At 42.7% G+C, this 17,085-nt stretch overlaps 1 protein-coding gene and 1 pseudogene across 1 annotated transcript in view; both read left to right on the forward strand.

Annotated features, from left to right (window-relative positions):
• The window catches only part of LOC138159875 (protein lifeguard 2-like), a 30,308-nt gene extending 26,713 nt beyond the window's left edge, over positions 1–3,595 (forward strand). The window contains exon 9 of the mRNA XM_069086159.1: positions 2,891–3,595. Within this exon, the coding sequence (XP_068942260.1) occupies positions 2,891–3,040 (150 nt within the window). The 3' untranslated portion in view covers positions 3,041–3,595. The remainder of the gene's footprint in view (positions 1–2,890) is intronic.
• Positions 3,596–10,358: 6,763 nt separating this feature from the next.
• On the forward strand, positions 10,359–12,273 carry LOC138159874 (dihydrofolate reductase-like; annotated as a pseudogene).
• Positions 12,274–17,085: the final 4,812 nt, after the last annotated feature.

Genomic DNA, 17,085 nt, shown 5'->3' on the forward strand with positions numbered 1-17,085 from the left:
ATGAGAATGGAGGAGAGCAGACCAACTCACAAGGACCCCCTGACCCCATTCCACCTCTTGGAGAGCCATGATCTGGTTCATCATCCGCCTCTCTCTCTCTCTCCCTCCTTCCCTCCCCTCCCCTCCCTCCTCTCCTTCCTTTCTCTCTCCTCCCTCCCTCCCTTTCCTCCTCCTCTGCCTGTTTCCCTCCCTCCCTAAACAAGGCCACTGAAGCCCAGAGACGTTAAGGAAGCTGACCGCATTCAGACAGTTCTTTCAGCACATCAAATATTTAGGGGGTGGGTGAGTTAGTAACTCAGTTGTTTAGAAGGTGATACCTGGAGAAAGATGGCTATTCTGGGGGGGGGGGCACTGCAGCCCTGTCTCTGGCCTGCCTCTCTCTGTTCCTTGTTCCCTCATGAGGGGGACCGGATGGGAGGGTGGGTAGAACAGCCAAATCTCTCCCTTGATCCTGAGAAAATAACTCAAAGCCCACGTCCGCCTAATGGTGAGTCGTTAACATTGTATGTGGAAGATCACACAAAGCTGCATCGAGCTCGTTTTGTACCAGCAGTGCTGCACTGACACTGTGTTTAGCTTGCCAGCCACTGTGATCCCTAGATCTTCTTCGGTGCACAGTAATGACCTCTTCATGAAGAGGCTGTAGTCTAGTTAGCGTGAAAGGAATAAGGGCTGTGCAGCCCCTAGGAACTGCAAGAGAGCTCGTAGGAGCATCAACGGGATCAGCCCCCGCCGCTCCTCTTCCTGCCCCGCCCCCGTCCCCATCTTCCTGTGCCCTTAGAGCTAAATGGAGATGCACGACGGAAAGGGCCGAATTTGATGTTAGAAGCCCTGGGCTCAGGTCTGACTGTCACCTTGTGTGAGGCCCTTAGCCTCTGTGGGTCTGCTTCCCAAGCAGCTGAGGGAGTGGGCGGGGTGGACATGATGACCCTCCGCAGAGCAAGCTGCTTGTGACAGATGTGCAGTCACATGCGGTCTACTTCTTGTCATACTTGGTATATGTTCGTGTTTATTGATGCGTGTCAAATGTCCCTGCTTGCTCGGTGGTGTCCCAAATACCTTTGAAATGTCTTTCCCATCATAATTAGAAATAAAAGGCTTATGTTGCAAATGTCTGTTTGAGTTGGCCTTTTACTGTGGAGCAAGATTTAAAAGAAATCTCTACCCATGGGGTTAATGCATTTGTTCCCTGTAACATTTAAAAGGTATATATATCTGGGGCCACTGGTATTTTCAGCACCAAGGCCCATGATGACCCTTGCTAAACTCTGTTATGTATTTAGTATTTTATAATACAGCTGTCTTTGGCAAAAGGTGTTTTATAATGATCTCTTTTGTTTGGGCTGTTTGAGGGCCTCCTCTCCGTGAAACAGAACCAGAAGTTTTTCTGTGTCTGATGTTATAGGGGCTTTGTTAGAAGCCTCCCACCCCACAGGATGAGACTTCAAAGTCTGTTGGAAAGTTGGCAGATTGGAGTCTGAAACCACTGCCACATGGGATCGTTGTGGGAAGCTCCCACAGACTCAGAATGGATCCCCTGCCTACTCTGGGTGATAAAATTCTCCCACAAATCAGCAGGCAGGTGTGGCACACTGTGGAGAGGACGACTCTGTAGTGTAGGGAAGCTAGGAACCTTTTAGCTAGCACCGTGTCAGCTCTCCTGGATGTGCTCAGCCTCCTTTCTAAGCCTTGTACCACTCAATAACTGGGTAAGATTGGAGGCTTCCATTGCAGTCTTGTTCAGCGGATCATCCTGAGTCTGGTTTCTGTCCAAGAGGGTTGATTTCCCCAATAAAGAAAAGATGGGAAAAGCTGTTGAAATTGGATGATCGTGGGAAAGTTGGGTTTTAGAGGTTGGAACAATCCTGACCTATTTATGTTCACACTTAATCAAGATTTCATTTTCTGGACGACTAAATAATTTGATTATTAATGTTGATAGTCATGTAAACCTGGTCTGGTTATGATGTGTCCTGAAGAGCACAGGCTCTGTGATCTCTTTATAGATGAGAAAGGCTGCCTTGTGACAAGGTCCTTGGGGGACTCCTGTAAACAAACTTCTTGAAGAATCACAGAATCGCTCCCAGCCACCACGATGCAGACGCGAGGGGGGCTGGGCTTATTTGAGTCCCTTTAAATCCTGCCCTGGTTCTGGGTGCCCCGCAGGGCCCTTGTTTGGGAGGAGCAGGCTGGTGAGAAGTGCTGCCCTCACAAACGTCAACCCTGAAGACACAGTTTCCTTTTATTTTTGGAGAGTATCTTTTGGCAAGCAGGGCATGCTACTGAAATATCATGAGCAGAGGACTTTGGAATGTCCCAGAACTGGAATTTACCCGGGAGCCCATGCGCTGGGTCCTGTGAGTGGTCACTTCCATGACTTTGAATGAGCCCATGCTATTTCATTGCAGAAAAATGTGGAGATAAGGACTCTGGAAGTCACCTGGTACAAACAGTATTTCAGGATGAGTCAGGACATCAGCTGCTGTCACCACAAGCTCACTTTCTGCAGTCTCTGTTTTTAAAACAGCAGCGGCCACTGATGCACCATTTCTGTTTGCAAGGCACAGTGTTCTCATCTGATCCTCAAAGCTCTGAGAACTAGGTACTACTATCGTTCCCATTTTACATCTGAGGAGACTGAGGCCGGGAGAGGTTAGGTTGCTTGTCCAGGGTCACACAGTTAAGAATCTAAGGGAGGATTTGAACTCAGGTCTTCCTAACTTCAAATCTAGTCCTCTATCCCTTGTGCCATTTAGTTCTTTGGAAATGTTACTTCCCACCTCCCTACCCCCCACAAACTGTACAAAAACCGCACTGTTTGGATGACAATGTTGTAATAAACACTTAAGAGGCAGAAACACTGGGATGATTTTTTTTCCTTTTCTTCAAGTATCTAGTGCTGGACACACAGCTTATGCTGGGAAGAAGCCTTCAGTATGCCTTGAGTCCTGAGGAATACGTCTTTGCTGCTCTGAATCTCTACCTGGACATCACCAATATTTTCGTTTTTATCCTGCAGTTAATTTCCACAGAGCGCTAACTTAGCCCAGGCCTCCACAGTGAATGCAGGCGTGTTGCTGCTGTTGATTGTGTGCCACCCCATGGCATCCCAATCATCGCCTCTGGAACCTCCCCCTCTTTTAAAAAGTTTTAAATATTTTAGGTTTTGGCAAATGAAGAAACCCAGCGTTGGACAGAATGTAGCACTTTTATTTTTTGTTCCCTTCCCAGGTAACAGAGCATTCTTGGGGGAAATATTTGTTTTTTAGAATTATTTTGTTAAATCATAAAGTATTCCCTCTTTAACTCTACATGTACACTTTTTTTTAAAAAGGAAAATGTTTCGCCTTGTTTATGCCATGATCCTGGCTAATAGCGTTCCCAAATTTCAAGAAATTTTATTTTTCTTCTTAAGGTTTTACATGGAAGATAGTTTTTTTTTTTTTTTTAATTCTTTTACAAGGCGATTATTTTCCAATTTACATATCAGATGCACATTGGTTTCTGTGTGGCTACTTTGTAGGATCCAGGCTCTATCTGACTTTTAACAGCTTTAAAGAACTTCTAAATAATAAAGTTGATTCCATATAACCTCCATTCTTTTTCTCTTTTCTCTACTTGACTGGGACGTTTAGAGAGGCTGGTTTAGAAAAAGATCTTTTTTTGCCCAGAGGGGTAAGAAATCAGCTCAAGTGAATTCTTTTGGTCCTTTGGCACTATCCCAAGTAGTGGAGAGAGAGACCTGCTGCTGAAATTTGTGTCATTTGTTACTAGGGTCAACAAGGAAATCCTTGACCAAATGCTTTCATCACTAAGTATATTAGACAAAGCAGGCCCATCCACACCCTTGATGATCAAGTGGGGTTTCTGAAATGACTTCAATGGGCACTTAATACTTTTATTTTTCTAATGAATTTTACTAGTCTACAGATTTTTAAAACCAGATTAGACAGAATACAGGTGAGGCTAAAATAGTTTTTCTCTGGTTTTCATTCTTTTAAAAAAGTTTTGGCTGTTGGACCAACTTGTTTCTTAGACCAGCGTTGTTTGGTAAAGGACAGATTTACCATTAGGACCAAATATTTATTGAATGCCCCAGGACACAGGACTTTTTCTGAATACCATAGTGCTTTTCTCTTCTCCCACCTGGCAACTCATGGCTGTTTGGGAAGATTTATTGTTTTTTTTATTTTTGCCTTTTGGAGGGCAATTGGGGTTAAGTAACTTGCCCAAGGTTACACAGCTAGGTGTGTGTGTGTGTGTGTGTGTGTGTGTGTGTGTTTTGTGTCTGAGGTCAAATCTGAACTCAGGTCCTCCTGACTCTGGGGCCTGTGCTTTACTCACTGCGCCACCTAGCCGCCCCTGGGAAGATTTTTTTTAACCCCATCTGTACCATTCTACTTAAATATATGCTGGTAGTGGCTGAGGAGTTGGACTTGACCTTTTAAGAGCCTCTGGTAAAATAGGAAGCATCATTCCAAACAAAAAGAAACTATTAAGCACTAAAATATAGCTGTTATATTACTGAGCATAATGCTGAATTTCTGTGTCTAGAAGCTCATATCATTAAGAGAAAATGTAGAAGAGAGTTGGTCTTGAGGTCATGAAGTCCTTTCTCTGATATTTACTGTTATGAGATGTTGGGCAAGCCACTGAACCCCCTCAGCACTCTAGTGACTAAAACAGTGTTACAAATGAGTTGCTGGTTTGCACTGATGGAAGGGGAATTTCTGCACTGGATTTTCCTGTACAGATAAAATCCCTGGTACAAGCCCCAAACCAAAAATCCTATCACCATTGAGGGCAAGTGTTAAAGAAACTAAAATGCCTTGGCATAAATCTTTTTTTTTTCCTTTCTTTTGTTGAGGCAGTTAGGTTAAAAGATTTGCCTGGGTCACACAGCTAGTAAGTGTCAAGTGTCTGAGCTGGATTTGAACTCTGGTCCTCCTGACTCCAAGGCTGGTGCTCTATTCATTGAGTCACCCAGGTGCCCTGAATTAAATCTTTAACTAAAATGTTAACTTTCAGGCTATAATTTTGCATAATTTAAATTTTTTTTACTTTGTTTACTTAAAGGAAAAACCCCAACTGATCTCACAGGGCTTCTAGGATCTGAGAGCAGGAGAAAGCTGCTTTTAGCTTGGCTGATTTTAGCCCTCCAAGGCTTCAGAACAAGCTTTGACATTAACTACCTGTTTAAATCTTACAGAAGATATTCATCTGCCTTCTGAGCACTCTCCCCTTCCTTCCCTCCTCTCCTGTCCACATAGGGAATCCTAACTTTACCTGTGAGTGCTCTGCCCAAAGGAATATACATTTTGATCACTTAAATCTAGCAAGATACCTAGGGCTTTACCAGTTAGATTTCCTTCTTAAGGACCATGCCTTAAACTCAAATCACCGGCCAACAGTGTGTCTCAGCCCAAGCCTCCTCTGGGTCATTGTTTGGATTCTGATGGCTCAGAGTGAGTGTGAATAGCAACTGTTCCTTTTGGCCGACTGGGAAGGCCTTCCCTTCCCAGACTGATTAAAAAAAAATTTTTTTTGGACTAGGTAAAAGAGGCCATTCTTTCCCTCATTTCTTACCTAGTCTTAATCACTGAATGGGTATTGCCTCAGTGAAATTCTGAGGCCTGTTAAAGACCTTAGCTTTAAAAAGGCCAGTCTCCCATTGCATCCAGGACCATCTCCAGCCATCCTGATTTATGCCTGGCCACTGGACCCAGATGACTCCTGAGAAGTGAGGCTGGTGATTTTGCACAGCCCTCACTTAAATCCAATTCACTTGCATGCCATGGCACCACCTTTCTGAGGTCAGTCCTCGAGGACCAAGGACCAACAAGAAGAAGCCTTCTCCTTCAGATTCTCCTTGAATTCCTTCCTAGTGTCCCCAGTCCTACCTCTCACCTTCACTGCTTCTATCTGCAATATTCTTCATGTGGCTTGGGCCCTGCTAGCAAGAAGTTGCTGGTCATGTCTACACGTGCTGGAGACTGAGTTCTCCCCATTGAACATCTTTTCCCAGTCAGATTTATTTTACTTGATTTTAAAAAAACAAACCAACCCACAAACTTTATTATTTTGCTCTCCTTTGAAGCCTAGGCAGTGTGGCATAATAGAAAGCAGGCTGGACTTGACTTGAGAGTCAAGGGAGACAGGTTTGACTCCTGCTTTCTGCCCTTACTGGGTGGCTATAGGCAAGACATCCTCTCTGAACCTCAATTTCCTCATCTGTAAAATGGGGATGATACTCCCAGGAGACAGCCATGGGATCAAATGAAGATAACTGACTTTGTAACCCTCAAAGTGCTACTGTGGGTGCCAACTCTTACTGTATTTTAAGGATGCAAGGTTAGGGTTCAGTGTTTTCATTAGTGTGTTACCTACACCAATGTAGATGAAAACCTAAGTCTGTGATTCTTCTCCTCTATAAATTTCCAATCTTTGAAGTACTTCAGTACAGCATTTGGGCTGTCCAATCAGTCATTAAGATTTGTTAAGTGCCTGCTATGTTCAAGCAATATGCTAAGTGTTAGGGATTAAAAAAAAAAAAGAGGCAAAAGACAGTCCCTGCCCTCAAGGAGCTTACAATCTAAGGGAGGAGACAAGGAAACATTCAAATAGGTACAAACAAGCTACATACAGGACAAATGGGAAATGATTAGCATAGGTAAGACACTAGAATGAAGAGGGGTTGCAGAAAGCTTCCCATGGAAGATGGGGTTTTAGCTGGGACTTAAAGCCAGGGAGGTCAGGAGTTGGAGCAGAGGTGGGAGCGTCTTTCTGGCAAGGTGGATGGACAGCCAGAGAGGATGGAACAGCCAGGAGTCCAGTGTCCACTGGACCAAAGTGTACATTATCAGGGAAAAAGGTGTGAGAAGCCTGGAAAGGTAGAAGAGGGCTAGGTTATGAAGGGCTTTGAATGCCAAGCCAAGCATTTTGCATTTGCCCCTAGAGGCAACAGGGAGCCCCTGAAATTGAGTGATCTGACCCTCACTTAAGGGGCTCAATGGAGGACAGATTGGAATAAGGAGAGACTTGAGGTAGCCAAACCATACTGTAGATGTGAGGCGATGAGGGTTTGTACCATGGGGGCAGAAGTGTCATAGGTGTATTGGAGAGATGCTGCAGGTGATATCCAAAGGTCTTTACAACTGGATGGAGGTGGGGAGGATGAGGGAGAGTGAGGAGTCCAGGAGCTTGAGGGACTGGAAAGATGGTGTCGTCCTTTGCAGTGATAGGGAAGGTAGGAGCAGGGAGGCTTAGGGAAGTTCATCTGCTGCCTCATTCTCTTGAACTATCTTCCCTTTATTTTTGATTTTACACATCCTTGTTATGATTACCAAGGAAGGAGATAATGCCCAAGAGAGAACTAAGTTGAACAGCTAGGCTTCTGGAACTGTAGTTCCAGAAAAAGTTAGGTGCCCCTTAGTCTTGGAAATTGGAGATTAAAAAAATAAAAACTTCATACTTTAAGTTGCCTGACCGTAGGCTGTTTCTGAAAAAAAATTTTCTTTTTGCTTTGGTAATGAACTCTAGGAAACACTCTTGTGGCTTGGCTATTAAGAGGGGGAAGAAGTAGATGCTAGAAGTATCACGAGAAATAGCGGCTACAAGAAAATGGCTGTAGAATGTGGGGATGTGAATTTGGAGACAGGAGGCAGCAGACCTATCCGAAGAATCAAGGTGACTCAAGCCCAGAAGGTCGGGGGTCTCAGTGCACTGAGGATTCAGGGGCTATGGATGCTTTAAGAGAACAGGGCAGAACGGGAGCCTTGGGAGCAGAGTCTTAGATGATCAGGACCAGCTCCAAGTAGAGAAGGTTTTGCTCTGGGAAGCTGATGTGATTCAGAGAGCCTGAGGCTGGATCCTTAACTTGAGCCAATGCCCCAGATTCTATACTATATTAAAAATGAAATTAACTGTGTCAGTTTTAAAATTCTGAAGTGGTGAATTCCCTGGTAGGGTCTGAAATATCCATTTTTTTCCCTTTTCCGTCTTCTGTCTTGACATTTCCCAGGCACACCCAAAGGCCTTTTGAGGAAATGCAGTCTTCAGCATCATGCTTCCACATGCACATGCAAGGGTGGGGACCTGTGGCCTGGAGGCCACTTTCTGACTGAGTCCAAGTTTTACAGAACAAATTAAGGGGATTTGTTCTGTGAAGTCTGGATTCAGTCAAAGGGCACAGGTTCCCCACCCTGTGATAGGGACATAGATCTCATTGACATTCACTGATGGTTGGTGAGCCAGCCAGGTAAAGATTGTCTATTCTGATACTTAAACAGGCTGATCACCAGAGGTTCTCAGGTCATCCGTCAGCTCTGGAGTTTTTTCCCAAAGGCCACCACTGGGCTTGGGGTGGGGATTCTCAAACCAAAAGGAAAGAGCACAGATTGTTTTTCCTCCTCCCTGCCCTGCCATGGCCATTCTCACAAATCTCCAAAAACATCTTTTTGCTTCTTTTTTTTGTTTGTTTCTAAGTGTCCTTTCTGTAAATCATGGAAACTCTTAAAATTCCTTAGTGCAGCTTGATATTAGAAGGCCCGAAGACAACTGTTTTCACTTTAAATACCTGGGCCCTTCTCCCCAGTGCTTCCTGAGATTTCTGGATCTGAGACTGTATATTTAGAGGTAGAAGAGACCCCGGAGCACATCAAGTCTAAAACCTTCATTTCACAGATCAGGAGTCTGAGGCTGAGAGGTTACAGAGCCTGTCCAGGGTCACACGGGTAGTAAGAGTCTGAGGCAGGATTTGAATCCAGAGTTCAATGATCTATCTAGTCTACCATGTGGCTGCCTTTGGGGCTTCAAGATGACAGAAAAATGCAGAGCAAAGAAAACCTAATCAAGCAGAGGTTACAAATATGTTTCCAGATAGGGAGAACTGGACATAGTGTAAAGGGAAACACCAGTGAAGAGAAGATTAAATGTACCAGGAAAGGAATAATTGCAGAAGGAAGGTGCTGGAGAAGTTGGAAGGGGACAGGGAAAAGTGTTGGGTTAGGAAGAAGAGATGCTTCCCTGAGCTAGAGAGGACAAGATGATGACTGTGAAGATGCTGAGAAAAAACCTCGGTGAGATTTCATGTCAGAAGGACTCAGGGACTTAGGAGTCATCTGCGCACAGGACTGGGGCTCATACAAAGGTCCAGAGCAGTTATTATTGAAGTGTTAGGGAATCAACCGGGGGAGTAAAAGGTTTACCTGTCTTGCTATGGGAATTCTTAGAGAAGACATTAGGTTCCAAAGTCCCTGAAGGAGGCCCATACATTCTGGGAGCCCAAAGCAGTGACTTGTATCAGGTTTGGCTTTGGTGACAGTGGATCATTCTTAGAGACAGCACCAACAACTCAAGGTAATACAGATAATTTTCTATCCAGGATCCAGGCAGATGGGATTGCTTTTATTTGGCATCTTTTTACAATGTCTTACATGTGTTGGTACGTATTTGAGAGTATACCACGTAAGATTAAAAAGCCAAAGTTGTATATGGTCCAATTTTGAATTGGATCTGGTAAGAATGGAAGAAATCTTTAAGAAAGGACAAGAAGACTGCTTTTATCTGGTTACGATACAGAAGCATTGTGCAGCCATACTCTGGTTCTGGGACTTTAAGGAAAATTTTTTTTGTCAGGTTAACACCAGTTTTTAAAAATATGAACCCCACAGACCAAAAAGCAGAATGTTTTTTTCAAGGGGCAATAAGATTTACAAATTTAGGTGTGGGAATTAGAGGGATTAAGAAAGTTAGGATTACTTCGCCAAAGAAACAAGCATTTGGAATCAAAGTCAGGCTACCAAAAAACCACTTTAGTTATATGGACATGACTCAAAACCATAGGATCATTCCCAGCCCCTAGTCAATACAGAATAAGTGCTCCTTTTTTAGTAAAGACTTGATCAATTCATTAGTTTGACTTTGAAAACCAGCACTTTGTGCTACTTTAAGGTGGATAAAATTAGAATTCTAATATAAGGAAAACATGACATTAAAATGATAATAGATGATAAAGTTATTTAGGGACAAATTACTGCAGAATGAGCACCCAAAATATTTGGGATGATGATTTTTGCCCAAGTGAATTTAGAGAGCTGGAAGAAAGCATGTAGTCAAGAGGATTAGATTCAAGGGGGAAAAAAAGTGGTGACTGAAACACAGTGATTGAACTAATCATTACCCAGATGCAGAAACAGTCCTTAGGAATCCACTTTGGTAATTGCAGGATTAGTATGGTGAGAATTATAGGAATTTGCCAAACATGAAAAAGTGTGATAATTTCTCTCACTTGAAAAAATGCAATTGCCTATTGTCCCTAGGCAATTTGTTCATAGCATTTTTTTATCTTTTCTTTTTGGAGGGGGGAGGGTAGGGCAATTGGGGTTAAGTGTCTGAGGCGGGATTTGAACTCAGGTCCTCCTGACTCCAGGGCTAGTGCTCTATTCACTGTGGCACCTAGCCAACCCCTGTTCATAGCAAATCTTGCTGTCATTTATTTTTTTTTTCTTTCTTTTCTTTTTTTTTTTTTAAAGCAATTGGGGTTAAGTAACTTGCTCAAGGCTACACGGCCAGCTATTTCTGGGTGTGGTGCTGAGTGTCTGAGCCCAGGATTCGATCTCCAGGTCGTCCCAACACTGGAGCCGGTACTCTTACTCGCTGAGCCACCTGGCCGCCCCTAAGCAATTGGGGTTAAGTAACTTGCTCAAGGTTACATGGCCAGGTGTTTCTGGGTGGGTGCTAAGTGCCAGGTCTTCTCAACACTGGAGCCGGTGCTCTTACTTGCTGTGCTACCTGGCCGCCCCTTGCTGTCATTTATTACCATAATTTAATCTACTCAAATCACTTGCCTTGTTGACTTCTCAGTACATCTGCTCTGTGCACAGAGCCAGCAGCTCAGGAGGGAAGTTTTCTGAAGCCTAGACCCTTGAGAAAGGCTGGTAACTGGACTGAGCATGCTCTTTTCAGAATGGGATGCAGTTTAGGGAGCAACTGAGCTGGAGGGAAAGACAGAAGAAGCCAAGAGAATTCTCCAACTTCTCTGTAATCGGGTCTTGGGATAATGATCTTCAGTTCTGGTTTCAGGCCAGTTCCCAGGTCCATATACACCAGTATTCGAGTGTCGGTACAAATACATTTTCCGAACCCTTCAAATAACATCAAGGTTGATTTTACTTCACCTCAGGTCTGAAAAATGGTAGTTCCGACATGTTGCAAAGCAGGTGCTCTTTTGTGCTATGGGCCTCTTGGGCTGTGTCTAGTGAAGCCTAAGGACCGCTTATGGGAATAAGGTTTAAATGCATAAAATGCACAGCGTTCCAAAGGAGATCAATGTAACTGAAATATAGGTATCAAAATATTAAAAAGTTCATAGAGCCCAGGTTAAGAACTCTCGGTCTAAAAGTAACTGGTACCATACCACCCTAGTGAGATCTAATCTGACTTTAACTATTTAAGTTTTAAAAATGAAAATATTTAAATTTGCATTTATAAAACACTTCACTTTCCTCCAAATATCTCGTTAGTAAACTCACATTTTGGGCTCTGCCCTATGAATGGCCAGTTCTGTTTTGGGCACAGTCGGGCTATTTTCATGCAATAACATTAAGAATTAGTGCTGCTAGATTGCTTGCAGTCATGGCCCCTATGATAAACTACATAGTCACCGTGTCCCAGAACATGGGCATAGGGAAGAACGGGGACCTGCCCCGGCGCTCGGGAATGAATTCAAGTACTTCCAGAAAATGACTACAATTCCTTCAGTGGAAGGTAAACGGAATTTCTTGATCATGGGGAAGAAGACCTGGTTCTCCCTTCCTGAGAAGAGTCGACCTTTAAAAGGCAGGATTAATTTAGTTCTTAGCAGAGAACTGAAGGAACCTCCTCCTGGAGCTCAGCATCTTGCCAAAAGTCTGGATGATGCATTACACCTTCTTGAACTTCCAGAAGTAGCAAACAAGGTGGACAAGATTTGGGTGCAGGCAGCTCTGTTTATAAGGAAGCAATGAACAAACCTGGACATCAGCTATTGTTTGTGACCAGAATTTTGTGAGAATTTGAGTGACACATTTTTTCCAGAAATTGATCTAAAGAAATGTAAACTTCTCCCTGAATATCCAGGTGTTCTTACTATGTAAGGTTTGAAGGTTGCTGTTTCCAACAAATTTTTCCATTAAAAATTAAATTGATATGATGTTAGAATAAAAACTGTTATTAGAAGAAGAAGAAAAAAGAATTACTACTGCTGCTGCCGGGGCGGCTAGGTCGTGCAGTGAATAGAGCACCAGCCCTGGAGTCATACTTACTAGCCATGTGACCTTGGGCAAGTCACTTAACCCCAATTGCCCTACCCTTCCCCCTCCAAAAAGAAAAAAAAAAGAATTAGTACTGCTGGACTTCTGAGAGGCCCAGATGGTGGAATAAGCAGCACTGCTGTAACTCTTCCATATTCACCTCCAAACAACCATAAAATAGTGCCCCCAAACAAGTCCTGGAACAGCAAAAAGATAGGATGAAACAATCTTCTGGCCCAAGGAACTTGGAAGACGGGCAAGAAAGGTCTGCCTCATGTGGGTAAAAGGGGAGTGCAGTCCAGGACAGGAAGCATCCCAACACGCCAGCAGCAAGCCTCACCTAGGCAAACCAGCGGGAAACTTTGAGGCCCAGGGCAGGGCAGAAGGCAAACACCAACCCTGGGCCCCCTCAAGTGTCTCAGCATAACCAGAGGAGGGGCAGATTCCAGCTCCAAGAACCACACGATGCAGCATAAGCCCAGGCAAACAGGAAACCTCTGGGAGCTTGGCAGCCACAGGCTTCCGTGGAGCCCTGGGGAAGTGCAGAAATATCCCAATGGCCTCAGCACATACCAGACACAAGCACTAGGACCCAGAGTCAACACCAGGTAGTCTGCCAGACACCTATGGCCTCTAGCAGCGACAGCCACTCCCTACCTCACCCCTCAGCACAATGCTAGAAGTGCAGTATCCTGCGGGTCTCAGGGCAACATCAACACAGCACCAGGTAAACAGTCAGGGCAACCCCTAGCACAAGAAGCCTGAGACTGTGTCCCTTCTACTTCGGAAGCAGGGCTCAAATTTAAAAGAATAGAAAAAGGCCAAAAAAGATAAGCAAAAAAACACCAAAAAAAGAATCTGACCATAGGAGGTTATTACGGTGACAGGGAAGATCAAGACACAAACTCAGAAGAGGACAACAGGATCAAAATATCTAGGGGCAAAACTCCAGAGAAAAATTGGAGGTGGTCTCAGACCCAGAAAGAACTCATGGAAGAGCTCAAAAATCATAGAGAGGTGGAAGAAAAATTGGGAAAGAAAGGAGAGTGATGCAAGAGAATTATGAAAAAAGAATCAACAGCTTAAAAAAGAAAATTTCTTAAAACAGTTGGCCAAATGGAAAAGGAGACACAAAAATCCACTGAAGAAAACACTTCCTTAAAATGTACAATTGGCTAGATGGAAAAGGAAGTACAATAGCTAAATATAAAAGTTAGAGTGGGAGTTAATGACTCTATGATACATCAAGAATCAAGTTCAAAAGAATAAAAAAAATATAGAAGAAAATGTGAAATATTTCATTGGGAAAAAAAGCTTACCAGGAAAATAGATTCAGGAGAGACAATGTCAGAATCACTGGACTACCTGAAAGTCATAATCAAAAGGAGGACCTAGACAGCATCTTTCAAGAAATTATCAAAGAAAACTGCCCTGATATCATGGAACCTGAGAACAAAATCAGCATTGAAAGAATCCACCTCAGGAAAGAGATCCCAAAATAAAAGCTCCTAGGAACATTATAGCCAAATTACAGATCAGGTTAAGGAAAAACTACTGTTTAAGTGGCCAGAAACAATTCAAATATTAGGGAGCTAGTTAGGATTACACAGGACTTAAGAGCCATGACATTAAGGGATCAGAGGTCATGGAACATATTACAGAAGGCAAAGGAACTAGGATGACAACCAAGAATCACCTACCTGGTGAAATTAAGCATAATACTTCAAGGGGAAAAATGGTCATTCAATGAAATAGGATTTCAACCTTTCATAAGGAGAAGCCCCAAACTGAACAAAAAAAAATTGATCTCCAATATCAGGACCCAAGAAAAGCCTAAAAAAGTAAAAGAAAACATAAGAGATTCAATGGAGGTGAACTCTTTACATCCCTACATGGGAAGATGATACTTGTAATTCTTAAAAATTGTATCACTAATAGTACAGCTAGAAGAGGGTATGGGCATCAGGTGAATTTGAGGGAGGGACAAAAATAATTTAGAGATGAGAAATAGAAGTACACTGGGTGCAAAAGGAAGGGAGAGGTAGAATGGAGTAAATTATTTCACATGAAGAGGCACAAAAAACCTATTACACTGGAGGGAAAGATGGGAGGGCGGGTTATAGGCATTGCTTGAACCTTACTCTCATCAGTATTGGCTCAAAGAAAGAATAATACACACAGTCAAATGTAGAAATCTATCTTACCCGATAGGAAAGTTAGGAGAGGAAGAGATTAAGTTACGCAGGGAGGATCTGACAGAAGAGAGGGCAGACCAGGGAAAGGTGGTGGACAGAAGCAAAACAATGTTGAGGAGGGAAAGGATGAGAGACAAGAGAGGACAAACAGAAGGAAAAATAGGATGGAGGGAAATAAAGATAAGGGACTAGAGCACAATCTGTTATGTTTCAGCTAAAGTAAAAAAAAAAAAGAGCAGGTGTAACAATCATGATCTCAGACAAAAGCAAAAATAGACCTAATTAAAAGAGATAAGGAAAATACATCTTGCTAAAAAGTACCATAGACAATGCAGTAACGATCAATACTAAATATATAGGCACTAAGTGGTATAGCATCCAAATTCTTTTTTTCTTTTTGGAGGGGGAAGGCAGGGCAATTAGGGTTAAGTGACTTGCCCAAGGTCACACGGATAGTTTTGTGTTAAGTGTCTGAGGTCGAATTTGAACTCAGGTCCTCCTGATTCCAGGGCTGGTGCTCTATTCACTGCACCATCTAGCTGCCCCAAGCATCCAAATTCTTTTTTTTTTTTTAAAGCAATTGGGGTTAAGTAACTTGCTCAAGGTTACACGGCCAGTTATTTCTGGGTGTGGTGCTGAGTATCTGAGCCTGGATTTGATCCCCAGGTCATCCTGACACTGGAGCTGGTGCTCTTACTCGCTGTGCTACCTGGCCGCCCCGAGCATCCAAATTCTTAAAAGAGAAATTAAGGCGAGTTATGGGTTCATGACCAAACAAGAGATAGAGAACATTACAAAATGCAAAACAGGTAATTTTGATTGTATTAAAAAGCTTTTGCACAAATAAAACCAATGCAACCAAGATTAGAAGGAAAGCAGAAAGCTGGGAAACAATCTTTACAGCAAATGTCTCTGATAAAGGTTACATTTCTCAAATATATAGAGAAGTAAGTCAAATTTATAAGAATACAAACTATTCCCAATTGATAAATGGTCAAAGGATATAAACAGGCAGTTTTCAGATGAAGAAATCAAACATATCTATAGGCATATGAAGAAGTGCTCTAAATCACTTTTGATTAGAGAAATGCAAATTAAAACAACTCCGAGGTACCACCTCATACCTATCAGATTGGCTAATATGACAAAAAAGCAAAATGATATATATTGGAGATGTGGGAAAATTGGGACCCTAATGCACTCTTGGTAGAGATGTGAACTGATCCAACCATTCTGGAGAGTAATTCGGAACTATGTCCAAAGGGCAACCAAACTGTGCATGCCCTTTGATCCAGCAATACAACTATTAGGTCTACATCCCAAAGAGATGACAAGGACCTACATTTGCACATATATTTATAGTAGTCCTTTTTGTGGTGGCAAAATATTGGAAATAATATTAGAAATGAAAGGAATTCCAATCAACTGGGGAATACCCAAACAAGCTGTAGTATATGAATGTAACGGAACACTATTGTGCAATAAGAAATGGTGAAAGGCAGATTTCAGAAAAACCTGTAGATACTTTTATGAACTGATGCAAAGTGAAAGGAGCAGAACCAGGAAAACATGACCACGAGCGACATCTTGTGATGATTAACTATGAAGGACTCAGCTCTTCTCAGCAACACAATGATCCAAGACAAAGGACTCGCAAAAGACGATGCTCTGCACGTCCAAATAACAGAACTGGTGGACTCGGAATGCAGGCCGAAGCACACTTTTTCCCAAATTCTTTATTCTTTTTTGTCTTTCTTTTGATCTGTTTCTTCCTTCATAACTGATTAATATGGACAAGTTTTACATGATAGCACACATATAACCTATATTAAATTGCTTACCATTTTGGGAAGTGGGGAGGGAGAAAAAATTGGAACTCAATCTTGTAAAAATGCTAAAAATTGTCTTGATGTGTAATTGGGGAAAAAAACACTATTAAATGAATAGTACTGTTCTTTTTCATCTACAAATAAGCAAAACCACTGACCAAAGGACTTAGAATCTCTGTGGCCAGATAAATAAGATCATGCCAAGTCATGACCATCATGAGAAAGGAAACAGTACTTAACCCAAATGAAAACATTGGTTTCTGAAGATTCTGAATTATGGATATGGGTCAAATAACCAAAAACAGCTAGCATTTATCCAGGGCTTTAAGGTGTGAAAGGAAGTTTTCTTGGCACATCTTGGAAATCTCGGAGCATGCGTATCAAAGAGCACCACATGCTGCTGCTTTCTAAATCACTCATCTCCGGTGACTCTTTCATTTCCAGGATCAAACATGCACATCCTCGTTTGGCATTCAGATTCCTTCCTAAACCAGCCGCCCACCTTACTCACCTCCACATACACGGATAGAGTGAAACCAGCATCCTTGCCGTCCCCTGTACAAACATCTTCTGAGTCTGGCCTTTTTTTTTTTTTTTTTAAACTGGCTGTCCCCTGTGTGTAGAACTCTCTTCCTTCTCATCTGTTTCTCTTGGCCTCCTTAGATTTTTTCAAGCCCTAACTAAAAACCTCACCTTCTTCCTGAGCACAATGCCTGGAACATAGCAGACATCTAATAAATGTTTATCACTGACTGCCTGACTTTCTATAGG

The sequence above is a fragment of the Petaurus breviceps genome, unplaced genomic scaffold, assembly GCF_028583685.1.
Source record: "Petaurus breviceps papuanus isolate PSGF00001 unplaced genomic scaffold, PetGlider_PUasm1.0 178, whole genome shotgun sequence".
Classification (NCBI taxonomy): Eukaryota; Metazoa; Chordata; class Mammalia; order Diprotodontia; family Petauridae; genus Petaurus; species Petaurus breviceps.